The sequence below is a fragment of the Lottia gigantea genome (genome assembly GCF_000327385.1).
Source record: "Lottia gigantea unplaced genomic scaffold LOTGIsca_36, whole genome shotgun sequence".
NCBI classification, from domain to species: Eukaryota; Metazoa; Mollusca; class Gastropoda; family Lottiidae; genus Lottia; species Lottia gigantea.
Genome location: NW_008709220.1, coordinates 2,303,472 through 2,326,303, shown reverse-complemented (window position 1 = coordinate 2,326,303; position 22,832 = coordinate 2,303,472). Strand labels below are relative to the sequence as shown.

General features: G+C 31.0%; 1 protein-coding gene across 1 annotated transcript; it reads right to left on the bottom strand.

The window, feature by feature from the left end:
• Positions 1-8,325: 8,325 nt before the first annotated feature.
• LOTGIDRAFT_121163 (hypothetical protein) lies at positions 8,326-9,237 on the bottom strand (the record flags this gene model as incomplete). Its single annotated transcript, XM_009058940.1, has 1 exon — positions 8,326-9,237. A coding segment is annotated over one exon (912 nt), but the record flags the coding sequence as incomplete, so codon positions are not given.
• Between the last annotated feature and the right edge of the window lie 13,595 nt (positions 9,238-22,832).

Sequence of the window (22,832 nt, the reverse complement as noted above, 5' to 3'; positions counted from 1 at the left end):
GTCTTCTTGTTTAATTCCTAAAAGTTGGTCTTCTGTCACTTGGTCCATCTGCTCCTCCCCATTTTCAGCAGCCATCTTGAAAAACAACAATTTAACGGAATTTTACTACTATACCCCTATTGAACTATAGTATTGAATACAATGAAGTCTTTTAATAACAAGTATGACATGTGGACATGGCTTTTAAAACCATCTTGAAAAAAAAATTCAGAATTTTATTCAAACACCCTTAAAATTGGGGTTTTCAACCTTAATTTTCCCCCTTGAGAAAGCCTTGGTTGATTGCATCACCCCCCTTTTCCAATGAATCCTTACTCATTCATTTTTACAGTAATGAATACAATGGGGTCTTTAAATTGCAATTTTAAGTATGACATCTGGACTGCACTTTTGAAACAGGGGGTTTCCAAAATTTTTTTTTTCGCCTTTAAGAATCCTTGGTTAATTGTATCACCCCCCCCTCCTCTAATAAATTCTTACATTTCAGAGTTTTCCTTGCAACCTTTTTCACGCCTACAATTTACACTGGACTGGAAAAAGAGGCCTCATTATCCCCAAAATATTCCAAAATTAGGCCAGTAGCTTGCCCAGTGTCCCGGGGCTCAACTATAGTGACTCAACAAGAAATAGCCCCCCCTCTCTAGCCACGGGCCTGGGGTGAAGTTTTATACAACATTTATTTCTCTACGATCTAACCCTAGCAAGGACAACTTTCCGTCTCTAATTTACAGACACCCTAGCAAGGACAACTTTCCGTCTCCAATTTACAGACATTTAGTTTTCATTCAAATTCATTAACAAACGTAATTAGACAAGTCTTCAATTCCACTTTCATTTGAAAAACCCATTCGTAATAAACATCTAGTTTCAAAAATTTTTAATTTAGGAGTCGATATTCCACCTGACGTAATTTCCCGCCTTATTTTTATTCCACGTGATTTTTCCCAGCAGAAATAAATTTGACCTACTTTTCATAATACAGCGTCACGCGCTCTGCAGCGTGGTATATGAAAACCACGTGTTTTATATTCAAATATCAATTTAGCGCAAAATAATTTACAAATTTCAAAATATTCCGTGCAAAACGGTTAACAGCAATAAAGCCTGCTGTTTTGCAATGAAACGGGGGTCAAATAAGATCCTTTGTTCATCGCCGACTTCTCAGTGTCTCTTTGTTCCGGCAGCTATAAACTCTAGTTCGACAAAGAAAACTAGCGATGCGGATACCGGCACATTTTAAAATACAAATTGCAATGAAATTCAACCTTAACTATTTGCAAAAATGATGTAAAAATGATCTCGAAATATCGAATTAAAGTTTTACTAACCTTTGAACCCAAAGAAAAAAGTTAAATTCGGAAAAGACCTTGTTTCAAATTTCTTGTAATTTTCCTGACTAATATTGAGAAATGGCTGTGGTGGAGAGATCACGTGACTATTAGGGTCCTCCCATTTCATTTCATGGGCGATTTTTATGGTTGATTTTCACAAAGGGGATTAAAAATGTGTTAAAATTGAACTAATGTGTTAATTTTCAGTCTAATCCTCACCCAATTCACAGTTGTTTTATTTTTGTCAGTTTTTGAAAATTTCTTTATGTCGAGATTAGACGAGATGTCTGGGCTCAACTGATTCAGGTTTATATCGACTCAATGAGAATCCGGAATGAGTTTAGCTGAAATTGAAAGTAGAGGAAATATTTCCGTGTCAGATGTTAGTTATTGATTTAAAATAGTTTTAACATCTACAGAAAGTTTTCTATCCTTTTTTAAATAGTTGTTAAAGGAACGACACCAATTTAAGAATGGTAGATGAATAAGTATGTGGATGATTAATACGTTTTAATTAATAATACCAAAATTCACAAAACCTCAACAATTTAATATAGCCATATTACTGAATGACAACAAAAAAGTTTTTTTTCTACTTCACTGGGTAAAATAATCTAAATAAATAATTATTGCCTCAATTGATTTATAATTTCAATTATCAATCATCGAAATATATAAATAATCAGTTATATGTCAACATTATATTTTAACCCCTGTACCTGTTAACAAGTATTAATCTCTTCCACATAGTTTCCCTTCAGCACATAACATACCCACAATAAACTATAATAACTGATCAAAACAAGAATATACTTCTATAACACATAACATACCCACAATAAACTATAATAACTGATCAAAACAAGAATATACTTCTATAACACACCCACAATAAACTATAATAACTGATCAAAATTAGAATATACTTCTATAACACATAACATACCCACAATAAACTATAACAACTGATCAAAACAAGAATATACTTCTATGACACATAACATATCCTCAATAAACTATAATAACTGATCAAAACAAGAATATACTTCTATAACACATATCATACCCACAATAAACTATAATAACTGATCAAAACAAGAATATACTTCTATAACACATAACATACCCACAATAAACTATAATAACTGATCAAAACAAGAATATACTTCTATTACATATAACATACCCACAATAAACTATAATAACTGATCAAAACAAGAATATACTTCTATAACACATAACATACCCACAATAAACTATAATAACTGATCAAAACAAGAATATACTTCTATAACACATAACATACCCTCAATAAACTATAATAACTGATCAAAATTAGAATATACTTCTATAACACATAACATACCCTCAATAAACTATAATAACTGATCAAAATTAGAATATACTTCTATAACACATAACATACCCTCAATAAACTATAATAACTGATCAAAATTAGAATATACTTCTATGACGCAAAAATAACTCAAGAAGTTAAGAATTTGGACATGATTTTTATTTAGTATTTAAAAGATTTCTTTTATTTATTGGTAGTCTGCCATCGATAATCTATCTCAATTTGGTAATCGATATCCAGCTTTAATCCACACTGTGTAGAATATAACACAAACAAAACATAACTTAGATAATCAGCACTTGTAAATGAATAGTCCTTGCTTCATACCTTCGTACCAAATTCTCATTTCACCATAACACTATGTTACTATTTCTGTTTTTTTACTTCATGATGTTGGCCAGTGCCTTTTTGAGAGTACTATTCTCATCCAGTCTTCTCATCACATTATAGCTGATATTTAGCTGTTAACCAGACATGCTTCTTTTTCCACTATTTTGTTGGTCATTCCCTTCATCCAGAAGTCCAAGTCTGTGGCCTCTTTTTCTCTGTGTGAAGCAGATCTTTAAAGAATAAATTCTGACTTTAATATTCTTGTTTCCATGGGCTGGTATCAATGACGTTAAATTACAGTTGGAACCATCCAGGAGTATACTACTCCTTAGTTTTATTACACACCCCGTTTCAACAATCTACATTGTCATCTTCAGTTTATATAGTATACTACTCCTTAGTTTTATTACACACCCCGTTTCAACAATCTACATTGTCATCATCAGTTTATATAGTATACTACTCCTTAGTTTTATTACACACTACGTTTCAACAATCTACATTGTTATCATCAGTTTATATAGTATACTACTCCTTAGTTTTATTACACACTACGTTTCAACAATCTACATTGTTATCATCAGTTTATATAGTATACTACTCCTTAGTTTTATTACACACTAGGTTTCAACAATCTACATTGTCATCATCAGTTTATATAGTATACTACTCCTTAGTTTTATTACACACTACGTTTCAACAATCTACATTGTCATCATCAGTTTATATAGTATACTACTCCTTAGATTTATTACACACTAGGTTTCAACAATCTACATTGTCATCATCAGTTTATATAGTATACTACTCCTTAGTTTTATTACACACTAGGTTTCAACAATCTACATTGTCATCATCAGTTTATATAGTATACTACTCCTTAGTTTTATTACACACTACGTTTCAACAATCTACATTGTCATCTTAGTTTATATAGTATACTACTCCTTAGTTTTATTACACACTACGTTTCAACAATCTACAATCTACAAACTAAGGAGTAGAATACCATAAAATTGTGTTCGTTATTTAATGTGATCTCTACCCCTAAATGTCGCTAAAGGATTATAATATTTACATGCTAAGAAGTTTTAAAACAGAACGAAAAAAAACTTGTTGTAAAGGGATACATATTAACGGTGATGTCATGATGTATAGGTAAACTTGAGTTCTTTCAGTTGGTAAAGTAAATATTTAACAGTCGTATCTGTTTTACATAAAATCACTTCCTGGGTAAATCAAATTATTATTATCCAGTGAGTAATATCAATTGTTTTATGTTTGTTTATGTATTTATTGATGACGGTAATATATTGCCTACTGTATCAGTCTCAATTATTAAGAAGGCGTGGATGGAACGAGCTTGCTAGGTGGTGTATTGAACTTTCATTCAGGTGAATTCTTTATGCATTAAAACTTCAAGGATAGATAGATACAATATTATTTGTATGTTAATATCTATAGTGATATAATAACTGTGTATTGCCTGTTTTTAAAGTTTACTGGTATAATGAAACGAAAGAATTATAGAAACTGGTCGACTAGGTGGTAAGTTAAACTGACGAGAAACTAGTCGACTAGGTGGTAAGTTAAACTGACGAGAAACTAGTCGACTAGGTGGTAAGTTAAACTGACGAGAAACTAGTCGACTAGGTGGTAAGTTAAACTGACGAGAAACTAGTCGACTAGGTGGTAAGTTAAACTGACGAGAAACTAGTCGACTAGGTGGTAAGTTAAACTGACGAGAAACTAGTCGACTAGGTGGTAAGTTAAACTGACGAGAAACTAGTCGACTAGGTGGTAAGTTAAACTGACGAGAAACTAGTCGACTAGGTGGTAAGTTAAACTGACGAGAAACTAGTCGACTAGGTGGTAAGTTAAACTCACGTCTAAAGGGACAGGTGGGCCATTTTTTGACCAGTCATACTTTAGTCTCAGAAATGAGAATTTTTTTCTAGGAAACCAATCAGTAATAGTGTTCACAGCCCGCCATCGAAATTGGAGCCTTGTGTGCCCAGAATTATCCATGTTTGAAAATTAAAATGAGGACTGGTCAATTTAAGATACTCTGTGATATATAGAAAAGATATATATAGAAATGTGTAAAATTCCTAGTTTGAGATATTGTTAAAGGAAATTCTTGTACTAAGTCCCTTTAAGGAATTTTTATTTGAAGTGAAGGAATTTAGCTCTGATCATGTATATATTACAGACTCCTGTGGGCTCCCCCACCCCAAACCAATATCTTTTTGTATGTTTATGGGTTAATGATTATAAAAGGAAACAGTAAATTGATGTAGAATTTCATTTCATTGGCTCCTGAGACGAACAGTAGGATATAAAACTATTTTATTTCCCCATGATAGTTATATATAACTGTAACACTTTGTGATACAAATATAACACCGTCAGTCAGTCAGTCAGTCAGATAGTCAGACAGTCAGTATATATTCTTACTAACAGGATCTTGTTGAGTCGTAATATCAACAAACATATCCTATTACATCTAGTTATTTTCTTTCCTCTTTCTCCTTTAACACTGTTTTCTTCCAAGGTAATACATATTTGACTATAGTTTGAATGTTTTCTCCTCAAGCCAACATATTTTGCTCCTAAATCAAACCATTAACAGACAGGCAGGGTATTCTATCTCTTCTAGACACCTGATACCACTTTTCACTATGAAATACTTACTTGCTTATGATTGATACAGTATTGAAAGGCCAGGCAGGGTATACTTACTCTTCTAGACATCAGATATCACTTTTCACTATGAAATACTTACTTACTTATGATTGATACAGTATTGAAAGGCCAGGCAGGGTATTCTTACTCTTCTAGACACCTGATATCACTTTTCACTATGAAATACTTACTTACTTATGATTGATACAGTATTGAAAGGCCAGGCAGGGTATACTTACTCTTCTAGACATCTGATACCACTTTTCATTACGTATCATTATACTTACTTAATATTGTTCTGATTTTGGGTTTGGTTCTGCTGTTCAGATTAGTAGTTCTTGGTTTATTTATTACAACTAATTTTAGAATGCAACAGTTGTAGCACCTGTCATACATAGTTTGCAAATGTGCCTAAAACAAAATCCCTGATTAACGATAGACTTCAGAAGAACGTAAGCATGCATCTCTAAATTTGAATTTAATTTTTAAAATAATGAACAATTAGTGAACTGTCTCATTTTCATAATTAAAAAATATCCTTAATAAGGAAGTCATAGCCAGATATTTTAATCTTCTGCTGAACATGATTGGCAAACACAGTTAAATCTTAACACAGTTGGCAAAAAGAGTCAGATCAAGATGACTGATCGATAGTTCAAATCTGTTGAATTCCTATTAGGCTATTAAACATGGTAATATCACGGTGAAGTAAATTTAGGTTATATTTAAACATTATAATTTGTAACAGATTGCATTCTATAATTTTATAAATATTATTGATGTTTGCTCTCTACTATGATATTAACTTGGTAATGGTTTTTTTAGAATAAATCTTAATTTATTTTATATAATAATATTGAATTGCAACAGATTTTCATTTCATTTTATTTCAGGTATTCAACATAATTCTAAAGAATTTATTGAACGTTTCGAATCTGGTGATACGAATCAACCAGGTTATAGTTAATATTTGATACTAGCTGACTGAATTAAAAAAATTATTGACTGAAGTTTAGAAAGTTGGTGAAATTTCTCGTCTCTCACTGATATCGTTTTAAACTAGAAGATATTTTTGTGAAACTACACACAATTTCAAAATGAACATTTTTTATATGAATATGAACTCATCTCTATCAGTGATATTTCTTTGTGTTTTTGTGACTTTGTTAACCAGAGTAAATTCAGAAATTGATTTAACGAAGGAGCCAGGTCATGGAAAACGGTTCGGAACCGGGCGTCCGGTCCATCCAGTAGAAGAAATCGTGGAATTCCCAGATCCAGAAACATTTTTTAAGAATTATTATCTTCCTCAAAAACCTGTCAAATTTAAAAATGGAGCGAAATTATCGCCTGCGTTCCAACTCTGGACGGACCAATACTTCCTCAAATTAGACATTCCTAAAGACAGTAAAGTTCACTTGGAGACCGTGAAGAAAGAAAGCCGAGATCAAGAAACGTTGGATATGAATTTTCAACGTTTTGTTAAAATTTACAACAGTTCATCGTTTTATATGGTGGATACAGTGCCTGAATATTTAAGGTGAGTAACTCTCTGATTTATTCTTTAATTTAACTTAAATTACAGAGACAGAAACAGGAATTATTTAGCTGAGCTTATCAGTAATATTATTTACAATTCACCATCAAAATTTTGAGCCTTTAAATCCATGTGTGTCCAGAATTATCTGCATTTGAAAGTTAACACGATGACTTGTCTTTTCTTGAAAATCTGTGATATATAGAAAAGACATATATAGAAATAGTTTGAGATATTTTTGAAGGAATTATGTGATTTTCGTACATATCTAGTATTTCTGAGGACTATTTACATATATTCAAGACTCAAATCAGCCCCAGAAAATGGCCAATCAGTCCCTTTAATATGATACATTAATTTTTAATGAAAATATCAAATTGACTTCCAAATCTACAAATTATTCCATCTTTTACTTTATCAAATATCAAAATAGTACAATATATTTATCATATATTATTTATTATTTATTATTTATTATTTATTATTTATTATTTATTATTTATGGTAATCAGAAATACTGCCAATGAATAAATGAATTAATAAATTTCAGAACTCTGTTTTATTATATAGTTTTTTGAAATATAATTCAACTCAATCAATCAGGAAAACAATCTATTAAATGAGATTTTTGTTTGATTGATTGAAAGTAAAAACATTGAAATAAAGGACGTAAACATTTTTTTTTGTTCAGTGCCGTTGTCTATGTATCTTTTGTAAATAGTAGAAACATTGTATTTAATGTAAATTGTAGAAACATTGTATCTAATGTAAATTGTAGAAACATTGTATTTAATGTAAATAGTAGAAACATTGTATCTTATGTAAATAGTAGAAACATTGTATTTAATGTAAATTGTAGAAACATCGTATTTAATGTAAATAGTAGAAACATTGTATCTTATGTAAATTGTAGAAACATTGTATCTTATGTAAATAGTAGAAACATTGTATCTAATGTAAATTGTAGAAACATTGTATTTAATGTAAATTGTAGAAACATTGTATCTTATGTAAATTGTAGAAACATTGTATTTAATGTAAATAGTAGAAACATTGTATCTAATGTAAATAGTAGAAACATTGTACTAAATGTAAATTGTAGAAACATTATATCTAATGTAAATAGTAGAAACATTGTGTCTAATGTAAATTGTAGAAACATTGTGTCTAATGTAAATTGTAGAAACATTGTATTTAATGTAAATTGTAGAAACATTGTACTTAATGTAAATTGTAGAAACTTTGTATTTAATGTATATTGTAGAAACATTGTGTCTAATGTAAATTGTAGAAACATTGTATCTAATGTAAATTGTAGAAACATTATATCTAATGTAAATTGTAGAAACATTGTATTTAAAGTAAATAGTAGAAACATTGTATCTAATGTAAATTGTAGAAACATTGTATCTAATGTAAATTGTAGAAACATTGTATCTAATGTAAATTGTAGAAACATTATATCTAATGTAAATAGTAGAAACATTGTATTTAAAGTAAATAGTAGAAACATTGTATCTAATGTAAATTGTAGAAACATTGTATTTAATGTAAATTGTAGAAACATTGTATCTAATGTAAATTGTAGAAACATTGTATCTTATGTAAATAGTAGAAACATTGTATCTAATGTAAATTGTAAAAACATTATATCTAATGTAAATTGTAGAAACATTGTATTTAATGTAAATTGTAGAAACATTGTACTTAATGTAAATTGTAGAAACATTGTATTTAATGTATATTGTAGAAACATTGTGTCTAATGTAAATTGTAGAAACATTGTATCTAATGTAAATTGTAGAAACATTATATCTAATGTAAATTGTAGAAACATTGTATTTAATGTAAATTGTAGAAACATTGTGTCTAATGTAAATTGTAGAAACATTATATCTAATGTAAATTGTAGAAACATTGTATTTAATGTAAATTGTAGAAACATTGTATTTAATGTAAATTGTAGAAACATTGTATTTAATGTAAATTGTAGAAACATTGTATCTAATGTAAATTGTAGAAACATTGTGTAAATATTTCAGTCAAGATGTCATCCTCCCATGCTGTTTACAATGTCCGGACATCATGAAAGACCAACTCGTAGAAAATGTAAGTAAATTTTATGTCCATTGCCTGCGTACAAATACACATGTAGAGAGAAAAAAGCTGAACATTATACAGGTTATCCCCACCTAGCCACAAATTCTATTCAACCTAAGGATATACTAGAATCAAACCCTGTAGCAATGATCATCTAAATCAAACTCTGTAGCAATGATCATCAAAATCAAATTCTGTAGCAATGACCATCTAAATCAAACCCTGTAGCAATGATCATCTAAATCAAACTCTGTAGTAATGATCATCTAAATCAAACCCTGTAGCAATGATCATCTAAATCAAACTCTGTAGCAATGATCATCAAAATCAAATTCTGTAGCAATGACCATCTAAATCAAACCCTGTAGCAATGATCATCTAAATCAAACTCTGTAGTAATGATCATCTAAATCAAACCCTGTAGCAATGATCATCTAAATCAAACTCTGTAGCAATGATCATCTAATCAAACCCTGTAGCAATGATCATCTAAATCAAACCCTGTAGCAATGATCATCTAAATCAAACTCTGTAGCAATGATCATCTAATCAAACCCTGTAGCAATGATCATCTAAATCAAACTCTGTAGCAATGACCATCTAAATCAAACCCTGTAGCAATGATCATCTAAATCAAACTCTGTAGCAATGATCATCTAAATCAACAGAAAACTATGTCCCTAAGTCATTTTTTGATCAAAATGTAATTTTTACACGAAAATAAACATATTAAAACTAAAGATTGTCTTTTGACTTAAAATATTTATAGAGAAAGATGGTTACTAATTTTTGGGGGATATGTTTTTTGCAGATGATGTGGTTCAGTAGTGGGGGAACAAATTCTGTGGTCCATACTGACTCGGTGGAGAATATCAACTGTGTCTATCGAGGAACGAAAGATTTTGTAATCGTGGACCCTATAACCTACCCTGGCAAGGTTCGTAGAAAATTCAGTCAATTATTTATCATAATTTGATTTTTGAATGTTTTCATTATGTCTTTCATCCACTCATTTATTCATTAATTAGTTCATTCATTAATTAGTTCATTCATTAATTCATTCATTAATTAAATAGTTCATTCATTATTTAGTTCATTCATTAATTAGTTCATACATTAATTAGTTCATTCATTAATTAGATCATTCATTAATTAGTTCATTCATTCATTAGTTCATTCATTCATTAGTTCATTCATTCATTAGTTCATACATTAATTAGTTCATTCATTAATTAGTTCATTCATTAATTTATTCATTCATTAATTAGTTCATACATTAATTAGTTCATTAATTAATTTATTCATTAATTAATTAGTTCATTTATTATTTAGTTCATTCATTAATTAGTTTATACATTAATTAGTTCATTCATTAATTAGTTCATTCATTAATTAGTTCATTCATTCATTAGTTCATATATTAATTCGTTCATTCATGAATTAGTTCATTCATGAATTAGTTCATTCATGAATTAGTTCATTCATGAATTAGTTCATTCATCTATTAACTAGTTCATTCATTAATTAGTTCATTCATTTATTAGTTCATATATTAATTAGTTCATTCATTAATTAGTTCATTCATTAATTAGTTCATACATTGATTAGTTCATATATTAATTAGTTCATTAATTAATTAGTTCATTCATTAGCTAGTTCATTCATTAATTAGTTCATTCATTAATTAGTTCATTTATTGATTAGTTCATTCATCAATTAGTTCATTTATTGATTAGTTCATATATTAATTAGTTTATTCATTAATTAGTTTGTTTTTGATTTATTCATTCATTCTCTCGCTTGCTGACTATTTGGCCATTTAGATATTTCTTTTAACTTGATGTTTATTTATTTTCTTATTTTTCTGGATTTGCTATTAATCATCCATCTATGCACACTAATCTGTCTATTCATTTATTCATTCTTTTATTCATCTATCTACCACCAAGTTTAAACAGAACATGTATAAGTATAGTTTGATAGACTATTGTAATCTATAAGATAAGATCAGGTGATGTTTCTGTTTATTTTATACAACAAACAAACTGAACCTAAAAACACACACAGAGTTGATTTGATTTCTCTATTTACAGAGTTTTACTATATTTACCTAAATACTACTACAGTAACCTGTCTTTCCTCTAGGTTTAAAATCTAAGAGATAATTTAACAGGGGACCACAGCCATATACGCCCACCACGGTATGCAGATGTTAATAGTTCAAATTCGAACTTGATCTTCGTTTTATGAATATGTATACACGTACCGAATTTCATTTGATTCCATCAAAAAATCCTGCGTTTACAAGCAAATGTTGACGGACGGACGGACAGGGGTGCCGACAATATACGTCCACATAGAGAGATGTGGGCGTATAAAAATGAACTGCTGAAGATGAAAAGTTATTTGATTCCTCGAAACAGCTTATTAAAAAAATAAGGAATAACTAACTAGATATAAAAACATAGTTTAAATCTTACTCCTGACCTTCAATAAACCCTGTCTTTAGGGTGGGGTCTGTGGGAGCTGGACCCCAGCCAGTGAGAATTAAGCCCCAGCAAAACCTTCTTCAGTTCAGCAGAGATTGATTCATTTACAATCGATTTTATATAAAATCAAAAAGATATAGATTTTGATACGTTTTTGGCACCTCAATATTGTCAGAAATAAGTTCTCTGGGTCTTTGATTCTTTAAATTTTCTGAGTACAAAATCTGAGCCTCAACACCAATTCATTCCTGGTGACGGGGCTGGGTTCAATAAATATAAAACTGAAAACTGTTTAAATGTTTTAATTAAACCAACAAAATTCTAACAATTAACTATTTAAATCATCTGTCTGCCCCTCGAAACAATGGTAGATTGTAAAACTGTTAATGACCATACAGACAAAAGCGATTAGTCACCCCCTAAAAACAATGGGCAGGGACCGTGTCAGTAAACCATCACCTCAGGGCTATTGACTATTATTTTAGGGTGCTAATGTTAAAGTATTAGAGAGAAAAGGGGAGTAGAAAAGGGTCTATTGTTTCAGTCAGGGTGATAATGAAGTATTTTATGACAAAGTAATATCCTCATTCCCCCACCTGTTCTTCTTAGTCAACAAAACATCTGCTCTGTTTGGGTTGATTTGACTAAATTGGACCTGGCTAACAAACCTAGTATGCTGAGATTCAAACCTGGCAGACGTCAAAATCATACCTTACGATATTCAACCAAGTTTCCCTTTGTCAGTGATGCAGTTTGGGGTTGACATATAAAAAGTGTCTAGTCGTTCTGATGGGACAATAAACCGAGACAGACTTCAGGCTGTGTGTTTTAAAGATCAAGTCCCACCCCCATACCCAAAATGGCCCATCTGTCTGTCTTTCTAAGCCAATTGTTACACTTTATATCCAAATTGCAAGTTCAGGTTCCTCTATATTTTTGAAGATTAATATATTTTCAATTAAGGAGGTAATTACCTTTCATTTGTTAGTGAATTCTAATCAACAGATGGTTATAAGCTTACTGTATTAACACTGTGTTATGTCATTTCAAATCAATAATATTATTATAAAATAATTAGAATAATCAATTATCATCGCTAAGAATTTTGAATTTCGCTTATCAAATTTCACAATCAATTATAAGTTACATTTTCTAAACCCTTAACACATAATATACCCACAATAAACTATAATAACTGATCAAAACAAGAATATACTTCTATAACACATAACATACCCACAATAAACTATAATAACTGATCAAAGCAAGAATATACTTCTATAACACATAACATACCCACAATAAACTATAATAACTGATCAAAACAAGAATATACTTCTATAACACATAACATACCCACAATAAACTATAATAACTGATCAAAGCAAGAATATACTTCTATAACACATAACATACCCACAATAAACTATAATAACTGATCAAAACAAGAATATACTTCTATAACACATAACATACCCACAATAAACTATAATAACTGATCAAAGCAAGAATATACTTCTATAACACATAACATACCCACAATAAACTATAATAACTGATCAAAACAAGAATATACTTCTATAACACATAACATACCCACAATAAACTATAATAACAGATCAAAACAAGAAAATACTTCTTTGATACAAAATAACCATTGAAATTCAAAATTTGGACATGATTTAAAATATTTAATTAAATTATTAATGGATTATTGGGCAATGTTAATTGATCTGAATTTATTAATTGATAACCAGACCTATCTGTGGCCCCCACTCATCCCTTTCATCACATGATTTAAATAAACTATACTGAATAACACTAGCAGTCTATGCATCAGAATAAAAATCATTAAATTCACAGCTATAGATTTCTGACATAAAGAAAATATCTGCTGTGTTATAAAAAACAGATAGTAAAGTAAGTTTTATTTGAATTGAGTCAGATGTTCTCAGATTTATTCCTACGCAATCTTTTCAAGCTGATATTTTTTTTATTTCAAAAATCATTGAAAATAAATTTCATAACTAAATCAATATATAGTACCAAAAGTAGATTTTAGAATTTTATGATGATCATAAACTTTTAATGAAGACACCTGCAGGTACACGTCTATAAGCTTTCATTGGATACATCTGTACCCACCCCCTCTCTCCTGCAGGTACACGTCTATACGCTTTCATTGGATACATCTGTACCCACCCCCTCTCTCCTGCAGGTACACGTCTATACGCTTTCATTGGATACATCTGTAGCCACCCCCTCTAAACTCCAATAAAGCTCTTCTGTCCTGATGAGGATTGTGTATCTGAAACATGTGACAGCAGCATGAGATAAGCTCTAGTCAATTAGCTAATGTTAAGTCGTATATTGGAATATTAACCTCCATTTCTGTAACTAGGTGTCCTGATAAGGATTATGTATCTGAAACATGTGACAGCAGCATGAGATGAGCTCTAGTCAATTAGCTAATGTTAAGTCGTATATTAAAAGAATATTAACAGAAAATTAACCTCCATTTTTAAAACTGGCTGTCCTGATGAGGATTGTGTATCAGAAACACATGACAGCAGTATGAGAATTATCTAACAGTAAGTATATATATACATTAAGTTGTCCTGATGAGGAATGTGTATCTGAAATGTATCAATCAGTTTAAAGTATAATTATTATTGACTGTATATTACAGGTTCCTATAGATAATCCCAACGGAGCTTATTCCTCTATAGACTCTGATAGGTGAGAGGCACTTTATAATATTCTTAGAGAGAGGTTGTGAGGAGAGGGGGTGGGGGAGGGGATGGTAATGTGTGCAGAGGGAGGGGCAATAATGTAAGGAGAGGGAGGAGGGAGAGGGGATTGGGTTGTCTGTTGTTAGAGACAGGACTTTAATTTACAGTTGTTCTGTATCTTAGACACCTACTACCTAACCTGGGGGTCCCTTGATTCCTACATTTTTAACTCTTGGTACTCTTACAGGCATTGCCTCTCGAGCAGAATTATATAGGAGTAAAGACCCTGGTCAAAACAGGCGTATCATATTGTCGAAACAGCTAAAATTTTGACATAGCAGACCTCCAAACTTGTCAAAACAGACCCATCCTATTGTCAAAACAGCTATAATTTTGCCATAGCAGACGCTCAAAAAATAAGAAACTAACCAAAAAAAGGAAGGAATTTTGAGTTTTGGGGTTTACCAATTGGCTGAATTCAGCTGTACTGTGTGCTGTTACCCTAACCCATTCATACCCTAGAACCTAAATTGTTATCCTTGTAAAACCATTATCAAGATGTTTGACTGAAGACCAACTGGTAGACATGATCCATGAGTTCGCCTCATAAAAACTGTATTATTATTATTTATTATAATTATATTTCAGTATGGATTATGTAAAATATCCAGGTCTAGCCGAGGTAGAATATATACACGCCCATCTAGAATCAGGGGACTGTCTGTATATACCCTATAAATGGTAGGTCATCTCTTCTCATTCTTGTATCTTCTCTTCATTCAGAGATGCTGTCTTGATAGATGTAGTCCGTCTGAAAAATATAGAATTTATTCAAAATAGGATTTTAGCCAAAGATTTTCATGTCTGATGGTGTTTATAGAAATTGTTGTGTAGAAGGCCAAACCTTTCCCTATGTAATATGATAAGAAAATTGAAAGTGCGCTCCTCTCCCAATAAAAACGCCATTATGCATATCTGAGAAACTTGTTTCTATTTACATTACATTAGATGTAAGGATTCACCAATTGACAATAAGGGAAGTTACTCTTGTTAACAAGGTACTAAATCAGTAATCCATATTGCCTATACGCTAAAGTCTACAGAAGATTCAGGGATTTTTTTGTGCTCACGGATGCTGTACAAAGTTTTAAAAAGCCAGAATGACATCTGGGTATTTTTAGAAAAGGTATATCTTAACAGTCATTGGCTGGATTATGTCTACGCTTGGTTACTAACGTACATATATAGATGGTATATACACGCTAACGGATGCTGTATGCCTGCGCGTGGAGAACAAATGGAGTCCACAATATATGATATTAGCCTATTATTCCTGTATATTATTATTTTAGGATTCATCAAGTGAGATCGTATAATTCTAATCTAGCTGTGAATATCTGGTGGAGTCATTATGATTCGTTAAAAACTAATTTATCTACGTGTAATAAAGAGTGTGATAAAGAACTGACGCTGGGTAAAGTTAAAACGACAGGTTTCAATGCACTCTTAGAGTCTGTAGAAAATATCAAGTAGGTATTTTACCTCGTATTTCACCTCATATTCACAATGTCAAACTATTACAAACTATGATAGCCAAAATTCAGAATCTTTCCTTCTTTGAGGAGAGCTAGAAATATAAAAATTTTTATTTTTTTTATTCCAGAGATCATTTTGTTTCCTCGTTAGAGACAGCTAAAGGTCAAACTTTATCAAAATCAGATTTTCTCAATTCTCTCTTCCCGGTAAGTTTTTATTGTCACATCTCTCTTCCCGGTAAGTTTTTATTCTCACTTCTCTCTTCCCGGTAAGTTTTTATTCTCACTTCTCTCTTCCCGGTAAGTTTTTATTCTCACATCTCTCTTCCAGGTAAGTTTTTTATTCTCACATCTCTCTTCCCGGTAAGTTTTTATTCTCACATCTCTCTTCCCGGTAAGTTTTTATTCTCACATCTCTCTTCCCGGTAAGTTTTTATTCTCACATCTCTCTTCCCCGGTAACTTTTTTTATTCTCACATCTCTCTTCCCGGTAAGTTTTTATTGTCACATCTCTCTTCCCGGTAAGTTTTTATTGTCACATCTCTCTTCGCGGTAAGTTTTTATTCTCACATCACTTCCGGTAAGTTTTTATTCTCACTTCTCCCTTCCCGGTAAGTTTTTATTCTCACTTCTCTCTTCACGGTAAGTTTTATACCAAACTCTGATCAGCTGATAAAAACTTGAAGTACATTCTCTCGCTATTAGTTTTTGGTCATATTTTGGAATGAATTTAGAAAGACTGGACTATTAAGAAATTTGTCTAACACCTTGACTGCAATAATAACTATTCTTATATCACAGAAGTTAGTATATGCAGTAATTTGATTAGTTTGTATGCTAATGAATACAGCCAATCAGAGGTCTAAATCAGTGGCTATTGCAGTCAAGGTATAGGACACAGTGGGTAAAAGCAGGTGAAGATGGGTTCGGATTGACTCCTTTACCTTCTAATTAGACACAAGGGTGGTGTTTGATTGGTGAATTCTCAACTGTTTCTGTCTCAATCAAACAGATAGAACCAGGTATGTCCCTTTTAGAATTTACTGTCTATTCCTTTTCTTGCCATTTTTAATCCTGTCTACACCTTATAGTTTTTTGGCGATGCATTCTGAACTGAACTGTTTTATTGAATGTGCAGTTGATTCCATGAATTCTGAAGGTATAGAACTCAGCAATAGAATGACTGTAGACATCACTAATAGTAACATATAGAAAGCTTGTATCATACTGATATAATATACTAACATAGGCCAACAGGGAAATATATCAAAGGGACAGATGCACCATTTTGAGGGCTTAATTTGAATCTTGAATATATGTAAAAAGTCTTCAGAAGTAATAGAAATTTACGAAAATCGCACAATTCCTTAAAAGATATCTCAAACTAGGAATTTTACTCACTATATCTATATATGTCTTTTCTATATATGGCAGAGTCTGAAGAAAAGATGAGTCATCATTTTAACATTCAAACACACATAATTCTGGACACACATGGATTTGAAGACTCAAATTTTGAGCTGTGAATACTATTAGTGATTAGCTTAGCTAATTCCCGTTTCTGAGACTAAAATATAATTGGTTAAAAAATGGTGAACTTGTCCCCTTAAAATGATATTTTCAATTTATTTTTGAATTTAGGAATTGGTTTTGTTTCAGGAATTGAATAATGAACAAGGTGTGGTGAGTAATATTAATATTTCTTACATTGTAGTACAATATATAACACAAGGGAGATAACTCTATTTTAATTTTATTCTATGTTTTGTACCCACAAGATATCAGATAGTTACCATCCCTTGGCATCCCCCCTCCCCCTCCCCCTCCCCCTTTCATCTCCCTAGATAATGTATGATCTATATATCTGTATATACCAAGATTTAATAAATGATTTAGATTAGTTATTATCACCTCCCCCTCCCCCTCTCCTCTCCCCCTCTCCCCTCCCCCTCTCCTCTCCTCTCCTCTCCCTAGATAATGTATGATCTATATATCTGTATATACCAAGATTTAATAAATGATTTAGATTATCAATCACCTCTACCCCTACTTACTTTTCTTCCCCCACCATTTCTCACAAATGTACACATACCCTTAATATACCAAGGTGATCTAGAAACCATTAGTACTTAATACAGATCATAGATCAGGTAAACAGGTAAATTCTCACCTACCACTGTGCTTTACTTATTGCTATAGTTATTTGAAGCTAACTTTCACTATTTTTTTCAGGATTTAATAACAAAAAAATGAGTTGAGTCGTCATGTCATCCCCAACCCCCCACACTAACATGCTTTTCCACCCCCCATCTTCTCCCCAAAACTTGTTTTAACTTTTATTACGTTTCAGGATCTAATTAAAGAAGATTTAGATCTATTCAGTGTCAAGGCAGACGAGGTAAGAAATATTTACAAACCTTGATGGTAGAATGCCTGTAGGGGACGGGGCAGAAACCCTAAAAATCAATGTGTCAGGTAAACAAAATGTTATTTGGGAGGGGGAGGGGGGTTATGAAATTTAAGAAGATTATAAGATAAGATATTAATTATTGAATAAGATACCCTTGGTTCTACTAAATGGTACGATACGATGGTTTTAACTTATATTTATAATATTTATATTTCTATCATTTCCTTCTATAAACTAGTTACGCAAACTGGCGTTGGATTTTTCTATAAACTGTAGTATGTCACATGATACTATGACGTCATCAAAACACAACAATGACGTAATCTAAGATTTGTGACAAATTCAAGTAACCAATCATATAAAACAGTGAAAATTGTGTTAATAAAAGTATCTGAATATAAATATAAGAATTAAACATTGGTCTCACTAGCATTATTGGTGGGTTGATCACATGACAAATATACAAAAATGACTTTGCCATTTCTTCAGTTTGTTCGGTGATCAATCAATAATGCTAGACCTACTAATTCTTAAATAATGCACCAGTTCAACCTTCAGATTAAAAGAGGTTTAAGTTATTATCTTTGTAATTCTCTGTCTTTCTGATCATGTTTTGATTCAACGTGATATATTGATAGGTTTATAATTACAGCTGGGAAATAAATTAGATAAAAATGGAGATGGTCAAATTACGATGGATGAGGTTCAACATCTAGATTCCTATGTAAGTTGGGTTTTTATATTCTATTTCTGGTCTATTTCCTACACCTCGCAGTAATTTTATTTGTCAATCACCAAAATCAATTTGTTTGTTTTAGAGGGAATTTGAAATTATTTATATTCATGTGGTCTTGCTGCTTAGCTTTATTTAAGCTTGTTGAAATTGGCAAGTTTTTTTTAAATTTCTAGATTCACTGGTAAGTGGCTCGTTCTGTTAAATACAATATAATGTTTTTTTTTTATTTTGAAATTTCTAGATTATTACTTCTTAACTTTACATGTCCAACTTGCCGTCTAATCTCCAGTGTCATTACCAGTCACAGTTCCTGTATCTTCTAGTTTACCATTATAAATTATACACTGCCCAGACATCTCGTGACGTTATTACAGAGTCTAAAACACTGTTTGTTATTTCAGAGTCTAAAACAATGTTTGTGATTACAGAGTCTAAAACACTGTTTGTTATTACAGAGTCTAAAACACTGTTTGTTATTTCAGAGTCTAAAACACTGTTTGTTATTACAGAGTCTAAAACACTGTTTGTTATTTCAGAGTCTAAAACACTGTTTGTTATTACAGAGTCTAAAACACTGTTTGTTATTTCAGAGTCTAAAACACTGATTGAGGTATTATTAGAAGGGATTATCTGATTGGTTGATTAATCATTAATCGTGTAGTACGAGTATTCTAATTTCTTTCTTTTTTTCAGAGATTAACTCTAGTGTCCCAAACATTAAAAGAAATCGCTCTGATACAGAAAAATATTGATGAGAAATACGGACTTGGAGAAGGTGAAGAGGATGCAGTGGATGAGGATTTAATAGATATAGATGATTCAGAGGAAACTGATAATGATGTTCATGATGAACTTTAACTGTTTGGAGACGTTTTTTTTGGGGGGGTGGGGAAAGTGAGAGAGTGAGGGTCAATGGTGGTGATTGGGGGTTTCTGGGAGAGGGGTGTGATTATATTGTGAACAGAGATCACTTTGAGAAGATACAGATAGTATTCTCTGTGATGAACTGTAACTGTTAGCTGAGCTTTGTTTTTTTTGGATGGATTGGGGGTCTAAGGCAGACAGATGTGATTCTTTTTAGATCACTTATAATTAGATGATCATGATGAACCTTAAACTTTTTGATTAATTTGAATGGGGACTAGATAAAAAGAGACCGAAGAGTTTTTTTCAAGGAATTTGGGGTTGGGACATTGAGATAATAATGAATAAGATATTGATGATGAACTGTAGAGGGATAAATAGAATGAAGGGGGGGGGCTTGGGGTTTTAGTTGCTGGGCTGAGAAAGGAGTGTCAAGTGAGATGGTGATGGATTTTAAACTATAACAAGAATTGGATGGAGACTAGAATAGAGAGAGGGAGGTATTGTTTGAACATCAGGAGGTCGGAGGTCGAAGGTCGAAGGTGTTGGTGATTCTTTTTATTATAATGAACTAACAGAAATGTAGATATAGAACGTAAACCAAAGATGATAGGACATGTCATAATTACTGTATAACAGATAAAATATTTAACGTTTGTTATGAGTATTGTTAAAGCTCAATACAGAAAGAATAGTGAATATAAATTTAGATACAATATTAATTAGCTTTTTGTTATGTTAATTATTCATTGTGTGCCTTGAAATTAAGTTAGACTGATATTTGTTCCATTGTCTTGTTTATTTTTAGTTGAAAGTTTGTTGTGTATTCATTCGAAGTTGTCACAGGAGATCGCGTACGTCATTAGATATCATTAAAGATGGGTTCCCTTATTTCCATTAATGAAAATGAAAATGTTAATATTTATATGAATAGAAAGTAGAGGTGTTCTAATGACTTGGAAAAATACCAGTTTGTCTCCCAATTCATAATTAGTTAAAAGAGAAATATCAGCAGAATTCCAATGAGTGAAAAGAAAAGTCAATAAGTCTTTTTTTGTTTATCCAGACTGTACATACACAGACATTTATGATTGGTTAAAACTCTTAATTATATACAATAAGAACATAATGATATGATTAAGAATACATGATAATTCATTAGAAATACCAGTTAATCAAATAGTTTGCTTAATTTGACTCAAAAAAATAAGGAAACCATATTTTAAGATATCATAAATATTTCACAAACGTTCACTGTAGCATGTGACAAAATAAAAAAGATAATGGTATAACAAACTTCTTTAATAAACAAAGAATAGGCATTATAAGGCATTGTATAAGGCATAGAGTAGAAATATAGGTCTATATATTATATTCTGTGTATCTAGTGATAGAGTAGAAATATAGGTCTATATATTATATTCTGTGTACCCAGTGATAGAGTAGAAATATAGGTCTATATATTATATTCTGTGTACCCAGTGATAGAGTAGAAATATAGGTCTATATATTATATTCTGTGTACCTAGTGATAGAGTAGAAATTTAGGTCTAAATATTATATTCTGTGTACCTAATGATAGAGTAGAAATATAGGTCTATATATTATATTCTGTGTATCTAGTGATAGAGTAGAAATTTAGGTCTATATATTATATTCTGTGTACCCAGTGATAGAGTAGAAATATAGGTCTATATATTATATTCTGTGTACCCAGTGATAGAGTAGAAATATAGGTCTATATATTATATTCTGTGTATCTAGTGATAGAGTAGAAATTTAGGTCTATATATTATATTCTGTGTATCTAGTGATAGAGTAGAAATTTAGGTCTATATATTATATTCTGTGTACCCAGTGATAGAGTAGAAATATAGGTCTATATATTATATTCTGTGTATCTAGTGATAGAGTAGAAATATAGGTCTATATATTATATTCTGTGTATCTAGTGATAGAGTAGAAATATAGGTCTATATATTATATTCTGTGTACCTAATGATAGAGTAGAAATATAGGTCTATATATTATATTCTGTGTATCTAGTGATAGAGTAGAAATATAGGTCTATATATTATATTCTGTGTACCTAATGATAGAATGGAAAAGAGCATTATTAGAATTAGTTCAGCTTGAAATATTGGGTGGATATTTTTATCAGTTGTTTTGTTGCTGAAATAAATATATATTTTATGATGTGTTGTTACTTTATGACGTGTTGTTACTTTATGGACATGTTATTTTATGACGTGTTGTTATTTTATGGACGTTGTTACTTTATGGACATGTTATTTTATGACGTGTTGTTATTTTATGACGTGTTATTTTTTTTTTTATGACATGTTGTTATTTTATGGACATGTTGTTACTTTATGGACATGTTATTTTATGACGTGTTGTTATTTTATGACGTGTTATTTTTTTTTTATGACATGTTGTTACTTTATGGACATGTTGTTATTTTATGACGTGTTGTTATTTTATGACGTGTTATTTTTTTTTTTATGACGTGTTGTTATTTTATGGACGTTGTTACTTTATGGACATGTTATTTTATGACGTGTTGTTATTTTATGGACATGTTGTTACTTTATGGACATGTTATTTTATGACGTGTTGTTATTTTATGACGTGTTATTTTTTTTTTATGACATGTTATTTTATGGACATGTTGTTACTTTATGGACATGTTGTTATTTTATGAACATGTTATTTTATGACGTGTG